The following is a 19,832-nucleotide window of genomic DNA, read 5'->3' on the forward strand; positions in this document are numbered from 1 at the left end:
TCTTTCTCTGGGGTGACTTACATCTCCCCAGCCAAGCCTCTAAACAGCAATTAGCAAAATCTGGGCAGATAGGAGGGCAGCAAGAACTGCTTTGTGTGCCTCACTTCGGGCAGATCGCACAAACGACTGTCCACAACTACTGAGCCAAGGAAAGGACTGCTCCTCCCAGGCTCATAAATCACACTCAATGGCTACGGAAAAATAGATTAAAACACACCTGTGCTGAGAGAACAGCATAGCAACAGCAATCCACAGCATCACACCCGGTGACCTAAAGGAGCTGTGATCTTGTCACCTATTTATTTTAAAACAACAAACCACTAAAAGCTTCTCTTAGGCTCCCGCAGTGGTATCAAGTTTACACTGCCTTTGTAGGTGCATTAAGTTGCATGACATACCACTAATACATAGCTCCAGAAATGTTTCTTCAGGGCCTTCTGGATCATCAATCTGGGCAGATTACAGATGAGAGTTCCTGATATCATCACAATTTGCAGCTTGTAAGCCCAGGATAAAGATTGCTGGTTACAAGTGAAGCAAAAAGCAGTACAGTGAATTAAGTGCTTCCCTTGCTTCACCCTGGAAGGCAGGATCAACAAGGCTTGCTCTGGTAGCACGGGCTTTGCAGCTGACAAGTGTGACACAGTACATAAAACGTGCTTTCCAAAATGGCAAAGCCAGCAGGAGCAGCTTTCCCCTGCACTGAACCCAGTGTGCTAATAGCTGTGGTACTTTAAAGCTACAGCAGTGAAGCTGTTTTAAAGTGATCTTGTGCTGCAAAGCCTGGAAATTAAGAGGAGCATGACCCCTGCCTCCATACCACCAGACTGGGAAAGAGCAGGAGGCACCTTCACCAGTTTTAAACCTGCTGGAGGCTATCCAGTATAACACCAAACCTCAAATTTCTGTCCAGAAAACAGCTATACTAACCCATCATTTGCACTCTAACAGCTCCAGGCAATTTCTTTCTATAATTATCTTTCCGATGAATTTTCCTCTCAAGGAAAATTCCTGAAGGTTGGATCTGATTTTTGAAGCTGGCCTTTAGGCGATCTAGTTTATAGGAGAAGGGTTAGGCAGGGTCACATTTGAAGCTGCCTATGCCTGCTGTTGCTAGCAGCAATCCTCCTGAACCACTCTCTTGGTGCACAGGCAGTGTGGGAGCAGAAGGCAAGGAAGGGAACTACCCAAAATGCTTTATTTTTGCAAAGTCTGTTTTTCCTAGAAAGGGAAGTAGAACTGCCTACTAAAGACAGCTTCAGCTGCTAGAACTACTTATTGCTTCTGCAACCATGGAGACTTACTATTCACTTCAAAGCCCAGCCAAAATGCAAAAACGGCATTATGCACCCGCCAAAAGGCAGCGAGAAGGTCTGTAGGGTAACAAGCAATCAGAAAAAAAGATCCTAGTTAAAAAAAAAAATCCCACACCTAGAACAGCTTTTCCTAGCCCTTCATCATCTCTACTTGAGCATGCTCTAAGCAGCTTGCATTTTACAAACACACCCAGATGAACTGATGATTGAACCCACAGAGGCAGAGAAAGTTGAAATATATCGCCTGTGACGTCAAAGGAAGGAGACTCTTCTGGCCAGATTTTCTTGCCCAGGTAACATGTTCTCCACCAGGAGTTTGTTTCCCTAAGGCAACACTCTGCAGCAAAGGGAAGTATCTGCATAACATTTATATTTCTCTCCTACATGCCACTCTTGTACTGGTGAAATCAGTCACCGCGAGCCCTCAGCAATGCGCTCGTAGCCATCCCACATGCCCTCCACTCAAAGCTTTCTGCTAATCAGCGAGTCCAACAAAACCACACAGCAAAACACAGCTTCTCCACACCGACATCAGCTCAGCAAGATTCTCGAGACTGCTTCTTCGGGCAAACTCTTTTCTGCACTGCCCGCTGAGCCCAAGTAATAACTGTTTAACCACCACATGCCCCATGTGAGGTTTTGTCCTGACCTTACTTCTGGTGGTGGTGGTGTCAGTCCTCTGGTTAATTCAGATCTGGGCTTCTAAGATGAGACTGAATCAGTGAGAGGCCAATTAGGAGGCTGTGCGCGACAAGAACTCCTGCTGCTTGTATCTGAGCAGCTAAGTCTCAGCGTCCAGCCTGACCAACCTGGCTGGACCGGAGGCAGAAGGCTCCATTATCCATCCCCTGAGGTTTACAGTTCCTTCAGATGAAGCGAGTGGCTGCTCACCATGCAGATTTCCAGTGCAAGAATCTGGAGAAAGCTCTTCCTGTTGTTTAGACAGATTGTGCCTTTTTATTTAATTTTATGCAATAAGTCATCTGATAATAACATAATATCAATGAAAACGAATGAGACTAGAAAATGGCCTCCTGCTTTGAAAATAAACATCTTGGCTGCACCAAGTCTTTTTACTAGCAGCAGGAGCTGATTATACAGCCACCGTTCAACTCCATTGGCTTTATCTCAATTAATGAATACTGGGCGATTTAGGCACATATATCAGCCTCTTCTGCAAAATGATTTAAGTCTCTCCTTCTCCAGAAAACCTGCATTAAGGCTCTTTGCTCCCCATTCCCCCTCCTTTTTTTAATGCAGTGCATTTTATCTACAAAAAAAGGACATCTCCTCTCCAGCTAAAAACATGACAATAATAATGCACTTAATCAGATTATTCTCAGCTCCATTAATTCTATTTAGATTTGCAAACAGCAATTAATACACAAACAGGAATATTAACATACTAGTTGCCCAGTATCCAACACAGTTATTTTTCTGTGAAAACTACTATAACCACCACCAACAAAAAAAGCATTGCAAATATGCAAACCTAGATGACTCAGTCCTAGTCTGAATGCCAGAGCATAGGGCTGGGAATATTACAACACATCATATTTAAAAACAACTAAAAGTAGTGATTAAAGGGAAAAATTGGCCCAGCACTACAAAGTTTCTTAAGATTACTTGTTGATTCTCATATCCTTAAAAATAGATGGCAGCACCTAGCCCAGTATGCCATACCCCAGCACTGGCCAAAAGCAGACACCTAGGCAAGATTGAAACCACAAGCGTCCTCTCAGTCCAACTTCAGCTCAAGTGAATCCCAAGGTAAATGCAATTCCTACATGTATGGTAACTCCCAAAGAATTCTTCTTCTGTGGACTACCGGAGGCCCTCCATCCACGCACACACTCTTAGTCATCTCTTTTCTGAACTGAAAAATTCATGGTCAGATACACTCTGGTGAAACTAGCTAGAGCAATCTTAAAGTGTTTCTGCCTCATCTGTCTATACTGCTGTTAACGTCAGAGAGCATCACCCACAAAGCAGAGGCAGCAAACCAGAGCGTGAAGAGTGGGTGCACTAGAACTGGGAGCCTTCAAACAGGGCAGCTTCCTCTGAGAGGACAGCACCGATGCTGGCTCCCAGCTGCCTGCCCTGTCTCCTTGAGCTCCTCACTCTTGCTGTATAAGCCGCTCAACTGATCACAAAGCAACTGCTACAATTTACAGCCAAGCGTATTAAGGGATACCAATGCTTATTTCAGACTTTTAAAGATGTTTCTAAGGAGCCATTATTGGGATTAAAGTGTCGTTGAGCAGTGCCACACTGCAGTCCTCGCGTTGCGGTTTTCCTTCCTGCTCAGGTGCGCAGGATGGTCCCGACATCGGGGACCAAGAGCTATTTCTGTAGCTTCCTGATCATAAACTATGACACAGCAGTGAAAATCCACATGGGAAGGCAGAACATTCGATCATCTCCCAACCAGCTGCCTAGTGCGATGGCAGGCTCAGAATTTAGACTGATTTCCTTCTGAAAAAAAAGGAAAAGGCACTCACGAACGCTCAACGGCTGCCTAACAGCAGGGAGCTGACACACCAGCAACCCACGGAAGGGGCCACCCTTCCAACTCAAGCCTGTGACAACACCTGCTCTTCCTCCTCTTCAGCGTTTCGCTTAGACCCATTCACTGTTATTTATGGAGCCTTAACAACTGTTACAACTGACAGTGCTGCCAGAACAGAGCCTGATTTCACCCGGGGGAGTCGACTGTCCCTGCCGGGGGAAGCAGGAGGAGGGATAGGAATGTCAGTTCTGCACTCACCGTTAGCGTCCAAATGAGTGATACTGATTAACAAAAAATTGCAGGAGCCAAGCAGACAAGGACAACTGAAATGGAGATGCACAAAGGGGCATTTCTTCAGTTTCCCAAGGTCAATCTAATTGTTACCAAACATGCTCCAGAGCTGATTTGGGTTACCAAATTATTACAAGCACAGCTGGCATTAGCATCAGGAATTTCCCCTTGGCCTCACTGACCCGTTTGCCTCCTTGAACAACTAGGAGGCTAGCTAGGTACCTGAAGCCACATCTTCACAGCCAAGAGAGGATTTTCATCTTGTGCAGTGTTAAACACTCATTCCCTTCCCTTATTGCATTTCTTTGTTACAAAGATCCTTCTGTATTGAGCTGCCTGGCTCTATCCTATCCTTCCCAGGAAATCAATAAATAAGGCATTCCCAAAATAAGCTGTAGGCTGGCAATATCAACCTGTACATGCTCTTTTATGCTACGTTCTGCCTCCAGACAAACATTTCTTATTGCTTTCAATCCCTGCATCCTCAGCCATAACTACATACCTAATTCCCTCTCAGCTGCACAGTAAGGGGCAGCATTTGGCTAAGCGCACAGCCATACACTGGACGTTCTGTACACATGGCATAGATTCTGATTCCACTAAATAAGAACCAGGAAAAACACAAGAGGCTCTTTTTGCAAATCAGTGTCATTGCTTATTTGTGTTTTATCATACACAGAACTACCTAGTGGAACTATCAGGGGAAGAGAAGGTAGGAGAAAAGAAAAGTTAATTTTATTATCTAAGCAGCAAACTCAGTCCTAAAAAATGCTTTTGCTTTTTAACACTTATGGTATCTCTGCTGGCAGGCACCCAACCACTTTTTTTGTTAAGCCACAGTTCTGAACCACTTTTGCTCCACGGAGGTCCAAATTGGAGGCACCCCTCATCTCACTAACCACTTCAGTCTAAATTAGGAGCAACAAACCTAAAATCCATCACTGCTTCAGCTGGATGCAACTGTGATCCAGGCCTATTGCTTTAAATGGAGCAGGATAAACAAAGCAGTCAAAATCTGCATTTATAATGGAAAGGGAAATTCATACTTCTCTTTGTGGCTGTTTCCACTCATTTACCCCTTAAATTAGCTTTAAAGAGACTCCTAATTTATAGCCACTATTAAGAGAAAAAATTATATACATTTGTTGAGAACAGATATAAAAATAAGTATTCTAGATTTGGGAATATAGACCCAAAAGCAAGTTTTAAAAATTACAACTCAAACTGCACACTGCTATTGCCACAGTTCTGTCATATAGAGAGGAGAACAAGACTCAAGAGTGCTACATTTAGAGCAAAATAATCCAGGAACTTCTGTTGTTCCATTTTACCAGTTATTTCCGCCTAAGGGCCAAGACAAAAGAAAGGTTCTTAATGCTCTTCTGACAAAAAAAGTGTACATGTGCACTTCTGACCAGAGTATTAATGCTTCTTTGGGAAGAACATTGGTTTTCCAGAGCTCCACACACACATGCTTTTCCCACTGTATGCAAGCTCCTCTATTCCAAACGCAGCCACTGCCCTGCTCCTATGTGACAGCTGGAGCGGCAGTACCCCGTGCCAAAGCCAGTCCCAGCACTTACCAGCACTAAGCACTGCATTCTCTTCAACCACTTTGGAGACATAAGCATCGGGATTAATACAGAAGTCACTGGAGCCCTAGGTAGATGAAAGACAAAAGGGAAAAGGAATATCAGAGAACCAGTATCAAAGAGCAGTTAAGCCAGGTTAACATCAGGGAAGCCTCTACTATCGGGGTGTTTCAGATGCTGAAGTCTCTCATCCTCATCCCCACTAGCACTGCTTTACACAACCACAGCAGTACTAGTTCACACCACGGAGGAAGGAGGAGCTTTTCATACTTCTCATAGATGCAAATTGCTAGGACAGCTACTTAGAACAAGATGTGCTGTAAAACAGGCACAGCGCAACAATAATCTCGTGTCTGATAAACCTGCAGCAAAGGGTGAATGGGACCTGGATCAGAGCCACTTACCACAGCGACAGCCAACTCCAGACCCAAGGATCCCCAGCTGACAATCAGGGCAAACACCCCAAGCAAGCACACCCTGTGGGAGACAGACAGATGGCAGATGTAGAAGCCCTGATTTCAAGCAGATCCTTTCACAAGATGTATTATTTGGAGTCCAAAGCAATTACCAAAACCAAGAAATTACCAACCACTGCATCTTCCAATAAACCAACCCATTTTATATGTCGTGGACAGCAGCAACCAGAGAAGTTTATGTCCAGTAGCTGGTTCACATGTTACCTGGCCCTGGGGCTGCAGGGGAAGGAAGAGGGTGGAAGCAAAGTCTTACCCTGCTTCTAGCAGGGAAGCCAAAGGCACAAGGACAGAGGGGTGGCTGTAGGGAAGGCAGATTGAGAGATGGATAGCTACAATCCCATCACTTCCACTATTCCTATTCTCGACTTTACTTTCCCAGTCCAAAAGATATTAAAAGAAAAATATGCCATGTCAAAAAAAAAAACCCACAAAAACATACTGTTCCAAAATTGGACAAATCCCTCCTGTTTCTAGAATAAATGAGGTTGTCAGGTGTAAGCACAGCATGGCTACAGACGGTGGGAGGGAACACTCAGCCCCTGTTAGGACACCTGACTTTGGTTCCAAGCTGCGTGCATCTGAACAGCACCTAAGCATCCCACATAGCCGCAGGAGAGAGACAGTCACCTGCAGGCAAACAGTTCAGAGCAACAGTTTAGGTGTCTACCACTGCCATGTGAGTCCATCTCTGCACAGATTAAAAGTTTTGTTCTGATAGCTGGACCTCATTACCAACAGAAATAGTGGGAAGCGTCTGCTCGCAAGCAGACACAAGGCAGAGGGATGACAGAGCAGCGGTCTCAGTGACATTCAGCTAGCACACACCGGTGGAAAAGGCTTTTGCTCTTCCCCAACCAGCACACTAGCTCTTCAGCTTTGCTGTCAGTCTGAGGACTAGAGATATGTAGGCAAAAGTGCTCCTTAACTCCCGCAGGTATGGGAATGCAGACTAATAAGCAGTTTCATTTTATGTATCCCTATCTTCAAAGTAAAGGGACACTGGCTTGCTCTCTCAGGGATGATTTTCCTTCAGGCTTTGAAACAAGTAGGTTCCTCCCGCCCAACCCCTGAAGAAAACAAAACAAAAACCTGTTCATAACCAAGGTATTCTTCATTCAAACCTAGTACAAGCATCTCTGAGGAAGGGACATATCTCTTTTCTGCTACATTTGTCTCATTGAAGATTAGAGCTTTAAAAAAACAAATCTATGGGCCTACATTTTTAAAAAAAAAGATCTATCCCTCAGTTTGCCAACTTATTTTAATTCTGAGTAATCCCCATTCTCCGAATAGATCTGTGGCTCATCTTGCAGAAGTAATGGAGCTTCACCACTCTGGAATAAGATGTGCAGCACTCTGGAATAAGATGGCTGAAGACTTTATCATGCTTTTTCCAAATGGATGCAAAAATTATCAGCCATGGATCAGCAAGGTTCTGTGGTTTTATGACATAAGGACAACATGGCTTGGTGCCTCCAGCTGAGCATGGTCGTTAGTTCAATAAGACACATTTGTTGTTTTACTTTAAATGAAGATGACTGGGTCAGTAACTGATTGCTTGGCTAAAAGATCTAAAATTGGCATTTCACCATCTTGCTTGGCTGTGATACACTTGCTTCTTTATGCCATGTGCTCCCTTTGGGGAATGCCTTAATATGAACTTCTGGCTAACAGGGAATGAGATTCTAATTTAAACCCTGGGTTTACCATCTGTGCATACACTTGGACTTTTGTCTGTATAACCTGCCAGGTATGAAGTCATCTGGCAAATAATAAATCTGAATACGCATTCCAATTATTAATGGCATCACCATGTACCAGGATAAACTCTTGGCCATATCAGTTGTCAAACTGTCACTGTGTTTATGATACTGGTATCTTTGCCAAATATGCCAAGCTTCAAGATAGGGAGAGGAATATTTTTTTCTTGTAATGGGGCCTGAGCATGGCAGCATTTGCAGTGCTTTTTAGAAATAGACATGCATTAATATTGCAGTACCATGGTAACAAGACTCCTCCTCATAACTGTACAAACCATTGCTTGTTCTCAGTTTAACATTTCTTCAGGTGTGACAGCCAAAGGTAAACAAGAGCAGATCGTGACACAAAAGGCACGCTACCAGGTTGTGTAGACACATGCAATGCTTATCATCAATTAACAAATGCCTTCACAACAGTAGAGAAATAAAGGGAGATTTTTCAAGCCTGTAAATTTAAGGGAGGATGTGCACTTTACTATCTCCCAGCAGAGGCTACCAATGCTACCCAGCGAAAGGCAGACCCCCCAAATGAGTTCCTTATCTTTGAGGCAAAAGCAATGGACACCAGTACCATCGCGTTTTATAGCTCAAGAACCTTCCTGTGAACATCTCTCATGTAGCCCTAATCCTACCCACAGAGCTACGCTCTACAAAGTCTCTCTATATTGAGAGGCAAATTTAAGCTGTTCAGTCTCAGAAGTCCTCAAAATCAACTGACAAGAGTCTAGAGGTTTAAACTAGCAGGCACTTGCATTCAGCTGACCTTCCTTTATGCACTGCACCTGGGTCAGGACTTACCCCATAAGAATGGCCCTGGAGTTTCTAATGAGCCCAAAGAGCACCAGCAAACAAATCAGGACATGGAACAGGAGCAGGCCCAGGTATCCCAGCCACCTGCAGCAAAAAAAAACCCAACACATAGTCCACAAAGGAAAACTGGTGTATAAAAGGCACAGATCAAGAGACTAGTGTGAGTTGTGGGAAAAACATAGCCCTTCTTTTCTTCAAGTAAAAGCCACCACTAATGATTAATCTCCAGAGAGCTCTGGATATTTGCTGGGTCTGGAGTTGAGGCAAGTAAGAGCATTTACACAACATGCCCAGCATACACTGTTGTTGAGAACACAACTGGACACCATCAGGTGAAGAACAGGCATTGCAGCTTCTTAAACTTCCTAGACTTTTGTTAGAAAATACTTCAGTTATTCCACATAGAGGAATAGAGGTGTGGATAGAGGTTTTCTTTTGTGGAACACATTGAATGCAATCTTTTCCTGAAGAAGTTTAAAAAAAAGGAATGTTAGGTATGGTGTTAACGTATGGAACTAGTTCAGTTTTCCACTATATTTAGTTAATGTGTCATACAACTACAGTGTTCTTATTAGGACACAAGGGTAGCTATCTCTGTGGCTGTTTTTTCCCCCAGTGTTAGAACACAAGCTACAGATTTTGTACATTGAGAATAAGTTTCCCTTCAGCTGGTGGTAAACAGAGTTAAGAAAAAAGTTGCTGCCATGCATTTTGATTTAAACTGAATGTAATTTTGCTGTAAGAAACAAATCAGCTGGGTGGGCCATGAACACCTGCAGTAACACATACAGTCTTTGGCTCAGCCACCCAGAACACGCACATCACTCTTGCAAAACAGGCCAAAACAGATGCTACAACCACTACATTACAGCATGCTACACACCTGTACCAGTCATAGAGGTCAATCTGAATTGCCAGCTCCTCCAGAGACAGCTCTTCATTCTTCCAAAAGGGGATCTCAGTTGTTTGCCTGACCAGATCATCCAGGAGACCTTGCAGTTTCTGGATAACATGCAGGTAGTCTGTCTGCTTCGTGAACATCTCCTCCAGGATGAGCAAGTTTGGTTCCACTGTTTGGTTCAGGGCCATTGCGGTATCTAGTACCTATAGTATGGCAAAGGAAAAAAAAAAAAAAAAAGACAGGAAGTCAAGGAAGTAAAAGAGAATTCATCCTTACCAGCAAGTTATGGACAGCTTCCAGATTACCAGTCCTCTGTCTTAAGAGGCTCAGAATGCTTACCCTTCAAAAGCAACTTATAAGCATCTATAAAGTAGATTGTTTGCAAGTAGTCCAATGATAGCATCTCAGCTGAGCCTTTAACACATGTACACATGTTGCAGCCATCAGGGTTTCAGAATGATACCATGAAATTAGAGGTAGCACAGAACAACTGATTGTACTAAAATGATTTATTTTACTAAGAGACTTGTCTGCTTTGGCCTGCCTCCTCTTCCGGGTGTGGAAGAGAGCTGATCAGAAGCTGTTTTTAAACCTAGCGAAGAGAAGACTTCATTTAACAAGATGTGTTTGCTTTGATATTTTTAGAAGAGCTGAAGAAAGCACTACTCCATTAATGGAATTTTTAGCACATCTCTAAGCCCAGAGACTAACAAAAAAGAGGAAGAGATACAGGCACAGCCAGATTCAAGAGAAGAGGTGCTGAGCAAGTCCCACATTCCCCATTTGCTAGCGTGTCTCCCCTAGTGCTTACCCGGTCTTGGACACCTGCCACAGTGCGGTTTGCATGGCGTAGCGAGTACGTCAGCCGGTGAATGCCATCACTGGTCTCTCCATTCCCATAGAAGCCAACAGCAATTCCAGCACTGCAGAGAAAGAAAGCAAGGAAGGGTAGAGTTAAAGCTAAAAGGCAAGCTATGTAACGCATAGTTACATATGTACATATGGCTTATAGTTACAGCACCCTTCGTAGTCACATGAGCACCTTCCACAGAAAGGGAAGCCATGTGCCTCCACAAAGTGTAGCTGGCGTAGTCATGCTCCTCAGCAACCACTAAAAAAATTCACCTGTAAACATTCGCCCATGTTTTCCAAACATCCACCAGTTCTCTATATAGCATCCATATGATGAACAGCGGAAGACCATCCCTTCTCAGTATGTATGTTTCATTTACGATACAGTAATAAAAATCTGTTAGAGAGCTCAGATCTAGCCATGGGCAACCAGAAATCCAGCCAGCCAAGTGGCTCTCCAGTGGCTCCTGCAAGACCTACCACTGCTATGTCAGGAGACTCATGAAATACAGACTGCTTCGTTACATTTTTTAAAAGCAGGACACAGAGAGCTTGCATTGACTATTTCCCCATGGTGGTGGTTCCTCTAGATACATTATCCATGCCCTCTTCTCTACACAGTGAAATATCTATGAACATCATCTATCTTGATTTACCTTCCCATTAGAAGCATTTGTGTCGCACTGATTTAGAGTACTGGGAAGGAAGGCTTAATAACTTATTGGGACAAAAGGCTTATTTATTTTTAAAGCAAGTGAATTTCAAGCTTGCAGACACAATTCAACTCCAGCTGCTTAGCAAATTATCACCTATCAGCTGATTTGCCATAACTGTCCACACATATCAGTCTGCCCCAATTATGAAGTAAACCATATTAGCTTAAGCCTCACTTAAAGGAGGAAGATCCTGTAAATGAGTTGCAACCAGAAGACTATCTCATGCAAGTCAGCGATACCTCTTCTATTAAGACATCACTGCAGGAACTCACAGTTCCTCTTCCCAAGCCCATTTTTCCTAATAATAGAGGAGGAAAGAACTTGTGAAAGGGTCACACAACTAAACTCAGGGCAAATAAACATTACCAAGATACAAATCTCAAATTCTCATGTCATATTTAGCTTCAGAGCACCCAGGATCTTTTCTGGGAGGGTTCTCAAGACATCAGGGTTGTGTTTGTGGTAGTGGAAAGGAAGGTGGTGGTGGTTTTGGTGTAAATCTAAAGTTATTCTGGATGAAACATTTAGTTTCTTCACAACAACTTTGTGCTTGGGTTATAGCACTGCTCTCACAGAGTTCGTTTGAAGGAGGAATAAAAGAGGAAGGAAACAAGCCGAACAGCAGCTTTCAGAACAAGTAAGCGTAGTGCCTTTGTTTAACAGGAAGGGTCACTAAAGGACGTTAGACATTCTTCACCACCATCACCACCCGGCTGGGAAATGAACCCAAGGCAGAGTGAGCAGGCAGAGTGAGCTTTGTCTAGATAACAGACCCTTGCACAGATTTGCTCTGGCAGATACATCAATCTGCAGTTCAAATGACTGTTTCTGCTCTCGTCTCCTGCAGGAAGGCAGCATCCGTCCCTCCTTTCCTGGGCTCATCCACTTCAGAAAGTGAGCAGAACAATATAGTTCACCTGGTTGCATTTCTACTTTCTCCTCATACATACAAGAAATAGAAGCAAAGGTCACGCACTGGAAGCGGATCCACTATGAAAATCTGTGTCAGCCTCATGCTTTTTCCAACAACTGAATCTCCATAAATTATAGAGAGCTTGGCCCATAAAAACCTCAGCTGAAGAGTCTTCCAGGGACAGTAGGCAGCCTACATCATATACAGAAAGAGAGGCAGCAGGAATGTAACTCTTAATATTTAGTGTTAATACAAGAAATCAGCCTCTTTCTTCATGAACACCATTCCTCAAACATTTTCCTAATGCAAATGATGCTGATAATTAAAGAGAGAAAAGCCCTCTGCATTCCTCCCTGGTTACAGCTATTATCAGAGCTTGATAACACATGCCAAGGATGCACGGGGATGGAGGGGATAAAAAAGACACACGCACCCCTCCCCCTAAACTAGAGAGATTACAGATCCAGAGCTATGCCCAGGATAAGGCAACTCAGTATCCCATCACGGCAATTACAAACCTCTGGCTTAAATTTCCCCTTATCTTATCAGAGCAAACAAATTCAGACAGACCCTTTCACTCTCCTGAGCAGCAGAAAACTTTTAACAGTTGTTTCTACTATAGACAACAAATAAATTCCAGAACATTCTTGACATTGAATATGCGTATCTGACCCCTTTAATTGGTGAGTGATTTTTATTCAGCCTGTTACAGCTACCAGAAGCCTATTCTTTCAGCAAAGGCTTGGTAACTGCCCAAAACCTGCTTGCTTGGCTCTCAGTATTCCCAGCACAGTAGCACTGTTTTGGTGGAAAAGACTCAGAAACAGCACTCTGGAGCAGCAGCAGTCATCTTGTCCTTAAAGATGCAGCACATCCCCAGCAGCCATCCTCACAGGTTTCCTATCCAGCCCTGCACGAACCACAGCTTCAGCTGCCTTTAACCCTCTGGGCACAGTCACTACTCCTGAAAGAAAACACTAGAGCAACAGGAATTGGGATAAAAGCCATTTAATTCAAGTAACAAATTCTTCTAGACATGCATATCACACATTCACTAGAAACTACACATAAAGCATTAATTATTCCATTACTGCCCAACAAAAGCCAGCTCTGCATTCATACCCTGTGCTAGCAAGAGCCACTTACACAGCCATTCCTTCTCTTAGGAGCAAGCTGTACAGTTTTGTGGCAGTTCCCCTTTCTATCATGCTAGAGAGGGAAGGAAACCATCCCTGAAGCCCAGAAGTCCAGGCTGGGGGCAGCTGCCCGGACCCACGCTGTGACTGAGGAGGGGCAGAGCTGAAGGGCAGGCAGTGGGGGAACTGCCGGTGGGGGAAGAGGAGAGAACCACTGCTGTTTAGTTTTCTGTTTGCATTTGGCTTCATCTAAATCCAACAGTTGTTTCAAATCCCTGCCTACACACACTGGTATAAGTTGCTATTGTTTAAAGCAGATTTAAGGATTTGCACTAGTTTTTAACTACCTTTTATTTGATTAAAGGGAAACAGAGGGGCTCCTTCTATTTAAGCGCATTCTTTTAAAGTAAAAATAGATCAACTCATCTTAACCCAACAGCGTAATTCCTTGAGGTCAGGACAAATCACATGGCTTCTTGCACAAACCCCGGGAGGCTCAGTAGCCTAAGATACAGCAGATCCATCTCCCAGTACAGGATGACAAAATCATCACCCAATGGGGAAGCCTGCATTTCTGTCACGCAGCGTGGATACAAGAACAGCATTCCTGAATGACACAGCTTTTTTCCACCCTAGCACCCTCTGGAAGACACTCCAACGCATTTTCAATGCTTCTATAGGAAAGTCATCTCCACTTCTGCTATTCTGGCTTCTGTCGCACTCCCCTCCCTAGCGCGCGCACACCTCTCTCCTCCTGAATCCACACCTTCCCATCCTCAGTTCTTCCTCCCAAACCTACCTTTGTCAGTCCCCTGTCGCTTCCACCACCCCCACCTATCCCTTGCCTTCCTTCTCACTCATATTTTTGAATAAAGATCTTTAATAAAAAAAAAAAAATCCAATCTACCAAACTCTTATGGGTCATTTAAAATGTTGCTCTTGCTGTTCAATACTGCATTTAAAAAGCCACTTGGCTATTGAGTTATTTTGTTAAGTTTTAGGAAACCCACTTATGTTAAGTCAAGAAAACACTGCACTCCTGAGATTAACATTATTGCTACCGGTGCACACCCCCAGAAACACACTAGACAGAGAAAGCATGCTATACCAGCTCTTAAGAGTCATATGACGTGAGACAGAAGAGCAGCATACCATGATTTCTGTGGATTCCTACAGATACAACAGTATGAGTTGTAAGTACTGCAGGTTGTGTACATACACTTCAGTATCACTTTTCAGCACGACTCAAGAAATTCAAGTCTGGACAATAGCTTTCCTGTTGTTTGTATGCAAGATTCACATGGATTTAGGACATCCCCTGATAAAGAACCAGAAAAGAAAATTCAAGTGTAATTCCAAATTAGCTTGCAACGCGACCTGCAAAAAAATGTTTTCTGGATTACGCAAGGTATACATGAACAGCAGAGCGTTCATCTGATATAGAGAGCATATATATGCCTTCTGGTGGAGAGATCCTCCCGTTGTAATACCCGCGTGCACACAGTGAAAACCCCTCTGGGTACCCAGTCACTCGTCTGAAAAGATGAACACTAGCCATTCACATCACATCCTTAGAAATGAATAATCTAACTACACCAAGTCATCTTTAATTACAGGAACTTATAAGGAGAGCCCTTTTTAGACTTCATGTTCTCAGGAGGAATGTTAATTTGTCTGTCTAATTACCACCTTACACTTTCGCACCAAGGGAAAGTGCTATTACTGGCACTTGAGAAAGCAAGTTTTCACCACTGATTTGTACCCATTTCTTTCAGCTATCCTCTCCATGAAGCTTCCTACCCACCTTCGGAGCTGAGATCCCTTCTGGGAGAGTTAGGGTCACCTAACTGGTGGATGATATGATTTATAAGACAACTCCCCATACAGAAAAACCGATCAAAATTGGTAAGGACTAGAAATGAACTAAATATTCAAGGAATAATCTAGGCAAATCATTCCTGCAGCTTTGTGGCTAGAGCAACTGGAAAGACTCATTAGAGAGATATTTTGTTGGAGAGCTCCTGTTAACCAGTTACGTCTTCCTGCCGGCTCAGCATTCTCCCTTTTGCTTAGCAGGAAATATAGATATAGAAATACAGAGTGACCCATAGTACTCAGCAGAAGTCACAGTACAAACAGCCCTCTGGCATTAAGTACTACCTAGATAAGCATTTACTAAGCACAAGTTAACCGGACTTAACTAGTTCTCAGCTAGGAAGACAATAGTTCACTTCATGGTACTTGGACGGACCAGACCAGCTGCTGTTTGGAACCTCTCGCTGCTTCAGCATCCAAGCTACTTCTTTCCCCTTGCATACCATGGTGCAAACTGCCTCCCAGGTCAGCCTACTGTCAGACAGACATTCAGAATAGCCTTATTCCCCATCACTCTGAAACACTACAGCATCTGCCAGTCTGGCAGTTCTGTTTTGTGTAACACGCAGCTGGGATAGGATACATCAAGTGGACTAATCTTTAACTGCTGGTATCTAACTGGGACTTCCTGCTAGCACAGATTAGATTCCTTACTTTTCAGAAGCCATATCTGCATTCCCAGCCAGACGCTGAGCACAGAGTGCCAAGAGGCACCAGTTCGAGTGCACCGTCACATCCAGCTGCCATAAGAGGAGCAGAAAACCGATCTCGGCTTTGCAGGAGAGCGGCAGCACTTGGACAGCACCTTCACTCACCATGGGTGGCACCAATCTGCTATCACTCAAGCACACCAACTTCAGAGTGGAAATTTAAAAATTAATTTAAAAAAGTCGAGACAAATATTCATCCAATATCACTGTAGATTCAGGTAGGATCTTAGTTTTAAGGATACTCCTGCATTTAATACTTGCAAAAACAAATGCTAACCAAGGATGGGAACCAATGGTTCAGATTTTGAGGAAGCCTAAGCAGTTTTCCAGCTTGTGGACTTGACTGGGAGTCGCATCCAATTTACCAGAATTTATATGCTGACCTTCCAACTTTAAATAGTCTCACGCATGCTCTGGGAGACGTGCAGAATACCTCCTTCTCACCATTTCTCCAACTAAAAACAAACAACTACCACACTCTGCAGCAGCTGTCTTGGACACATATGCTGCATAACAATAGCTAACAAGAGCCTGTAGCAGCAGCACAACCATAAATAGCATCAGCTAAAGCTTCTGTAAGAAAAGGTTAGGACCACAGCACTTTCAGTGGATTGGAATGGATGCAGCTGAAGCTCTTGAGTTCACTAAAAAGAAAAGTGAATGAGGCTGAGACTTCTTTGCAAGTTGTTCTCTGGTTTGCCTTTCCATTCCAGGCACCTATTTCCAGTCAGCAAATCACAGAAGAGCTCCCTACGAAGACGGCAATATTGGCTAGTGCGCTAGCTCTCCTCTTCAACGCTGAGCCCCTGTCTCTACAGGCAAATCCATCCCCAGCTGCTAAACTCACAACATACTGTCTGCTCTGCAGTGTTTGTTCCAGTACTTCAGGGGTTTTCTGTTCTCTTAAGTACGTGCCTTGAAAGAGCAAATACACAAATGCATTAGTAGCACATTCTAGCCCTTGAACAGCTAAGCCTGGCCTTCAAGGAACATGCTCACCTCCAAAAAGATCACATACCAGATCCACCACCTATCAGCAGGTTAATACAAAAAGTGAACCACAAGACACTGCAAAATACAATCGTCTCATTGTTCTCTCCTTTCTGAATAGCGGACTGCTCCCAGACCTGCCAGCCCTGCAGAGGGGCAACTAAGACCACCTAGAGTCTTGTACAAGAGTAGATGATGCTTAGAATTGCTAAGAAATGCAGTGCTCCATCTCAGGACACACATCCATAGAGCTCAGAGTATTCATTCTGCCCAAGTCAAAACAAACTAAGTCCAAGGCTCCTTCCAGAAGTTTGCAAACATGTCCCTACTTTCAGATGCCCCATCATTAACTTTCTAGGAAATGGGATCCTCATCTGTGCTGACTTTAAAAAAAAAAAATCAACCCAGAAAACAAAAGAAAAAAATGTAAATTCTCTCCTTTTAACTTCTTCTGCACATGTTCTCTACTAATTACTTAATTATTCTTGTTTTTCAGAAACCCTTCTTTTCACCTCACCTCCAAAAGCTTCTATTGCTCAGTCATAACATGAAACATTGCTGACACTAGCAACCCCTGGAGATGGCATGTTAGTATAGATAACGAAATGCAGCAGTGTCTTACATAGGCTGCAAAATCTGAACATCCACTGCAGTCAAATACCAATACTTCCAAACCCAAAAGAATCACCTGTGCCTCTTTCTTCCTAATCTACTCTCCCACGTAATCATTCTTTTTGGACACCAGATTCTAAGAAATCTTCATCTAGACCTGATAAATATTTCAACTGTATCCATTCTATTTAAGTGATAAGCTTCTGAGGACACAGTGTCCTTAATTTACCATTTGCAAAGTATCAAAGAGCGGGACATTAGCTATTCCTTTTCACCTTTCATTGCCTAAACCATTAGGCAGTTCAGCAAGTGGTAGAAAGGAAGAAAATACATTACAGATATTTAAAACATACATATAACAAGTGGAAAGAGGCATTACTGCCAACATTCACTAACTAGAGACACAGCATACCAAGTATGAAAATGCACGCACAGGACACATCATGCCAAATAACAGGGAAGATCCCTTTCAGGCATCGACCATACCTGCACACCAGGGTTGCGATGATGACACACCATGCCGTACAGCAGCAATCAGCATTTAGATTTTCTTCGCTCTTCCGATGGCGGCAACACAGCCAAAACGAGTAGAACAAGAGAAAGAGCAGGTCCAGAGCGAGGCAGGAAAGAGCGATGCCACCCAACAGCAACAGAGCCTGCAAAAACCAGAGACGGGCGTCATATCTGACCTCGGCACAGCCATAGCTGTGATGTGAATCAGGGCCCAGATGTTTGAGGGCTCAGCAATAAGACAGCACTGAAGGCACACCTTGAAAACAAGTTGTTTTGTGGTTTTCGTATATTTCTTTAAATATAAACAGGATATTTTTTAGCCCCACTTTCTCCCCTCTCTGCATCCCACTCGATGAAACCATATTCTGTAACTAAGCAGTAAATAGCTGAGCCATTTTGTCTGTCCCAGTCTGCAAAGAGCCTAAGTGAATCAGAGGGTTTCCTCTTTACTCCTGATCAGAGGTCAGCAGATTTAAAGAAAAAAAAAAATAGTTCAGCCAGCTGCCTCTATCTGTACAGTGCTTTAATCTTCATGAATAAATATGCAGGCTTATTCATTAGAAATCCAAGTGCATGAGTGGGTTTGAAAGGGGGTGGAATTTATTACACATGGGTGAGATTGATTTTAAAAAAAATGAATTCCCATGCAATGCTTCTGTTGAAGGTAGACCTAGAATAAATGCTAAACCCCTCCATATACCATCCACATATATAGGTACAACAAATGTGGATGCTACAGACACACTGGCTTGAAGCCATCACAAGCTGTGTTATACCTGTTTCTAGTCAGATGTTCCTGGGAGGAAAGGGAAGCAATAAGTGTTTAATTCCATTCCAATTTCATTTAACTCCATTCCATTTTCTTTTTATTTGGAAAATCCTGGGTGAAACCCAAAAATGCAAAACAATTTTGTTAAATAAAATAATAATAATAAAAAAAATTAAAACCCATTCTAACACCAAGTCCAGCCACACTTTCCCACATGAATGAATCAAGTAAAAGGATGTTATTTTATCCGTAAGCTATTTCGGATAAACCCTTGGTAGTGGTGACAAATGCCAACTTACCAGAAATTACTTAAATATCTGGAAAGGGCCTAAGTCACCTACTGCTGCCCCAATATCGGGAAGGCAGACATGCATCTGCATCAGCAAACCTAAAACAAAGGTTTGGGTTTTTTAAATCAGTATCTCTTTTCCTCTCCATGCAGAAATTCCTTAAAGGACATTTATACGCTTCCTCCTGATTGAAACAATAACTTCCTCCTGGTCAAAGAAATAAAACAAAGAATGCGGTGATTAAAGTAAGATTCTCAACAAAACTGGTGACCGTTTCTAACAGGGTCTGGTAATAACTCGCTCTTCGTAGGATTTTCTTCCCCTTCTTTCCCCCGGTCTGCTCCATAGGTACTCCCTGCTGAGTTATTATCCTGGCAAACTATACGAGCCACATAACGTACTTTCCAGCCAAGCAAACGTCAGCGTGTACAGACTGTAGGGCCCATCAGCCACACATAACGAGATTCACGCTAGTTAAACCTAACTGCTGCATCACAGATGCTCCACGTAGCCATGTGCTGTTTGCTTTCCCAGCCTTAAGAAACCCACCCAAAGCCCATCAAGCGCACTGGGATGGGGGGACCTTACAGGTGCTGCTTTCCCAAACTAAACAGCAGAAACGCGGTCCCGCTGCAAAAAGCAAACTTGGGATCTTTAAAGAAGAGTGGGGGTGGAAGGGAAAAAGCCCTATCCCCCTTTCCCATGATTATGCCAGATGGTGTGCACGCTGTTTGAGTTCCTGAGCAGAAAGGGGCCTTCGAGAGGGAAGCTGCATTCGGAGCCCCACGTTCTCCCACTTCT

General features: G+C 43.4%; 2 protein-coding genes across 2 annotated transcripts in view; one reads left to right on the forward strand and one right to left on the reverse strand.

The window, feature by feature from the left end:
• Window positions 1-19,832, forward strand: part of EIF3B (eukaryotic translation initiation factor 3 subunit B) — a 396,012-nt gene that overhangs the window by 197,484 nt on the left and 178,696 nt on the right. The gene's annotated exons all lie outside the window — the stretch shown is intronic.
• The window catches only part of TTYH3 (tweety family member 3), a 74,580-nt gene that overhangs the window by 15,622 nt on the left and 39,126 nt on the right, over window positions 1-19,832 (reverse strand). Inside the window, exons 2-7 of the mRNA XM_075165301.1 lie at window positions 17,946-18,115; window positions 10,467-10,578; window positions 9,638-9,858; window positions 8,743-8,838; window positions 6,113-6,185; window positions 5,700-5,775 (exon numbers count right to left, since the gene is read on the reverse strand). Coding sequence (XP_075021402.1) covers window positions 5,700-5,775; window positions 6,113-6,185; window positions 8,743-8,838; window positions 9,638-9,858; window positions 10,467-10,578; window positions 17,946-18,115 — 748 coding nt within the window. The remainder of the gene's footprint in view (window positions 1-5,699; window positions 5,776-6,112; window positions 6,186-8,742; window positions 8,839-9,637; window positions 9,859-10,466; window positions 10,579-17,945; window positions 18,116-19,832) is intronic.

This window comes from Calonectris borealis, chromosome 16, assembly GCF_964195595.1.
Source record: "Calonectris borealis chromosome 16, bCalBor7.hap1.2, whole genome shotgun sequence".
Lineage (NCBI taxonomy): Eukaryota > Metazoa > Chordata > Aves > Procellariiformes > Procellariidae > Calonectris > Calonectris borealis.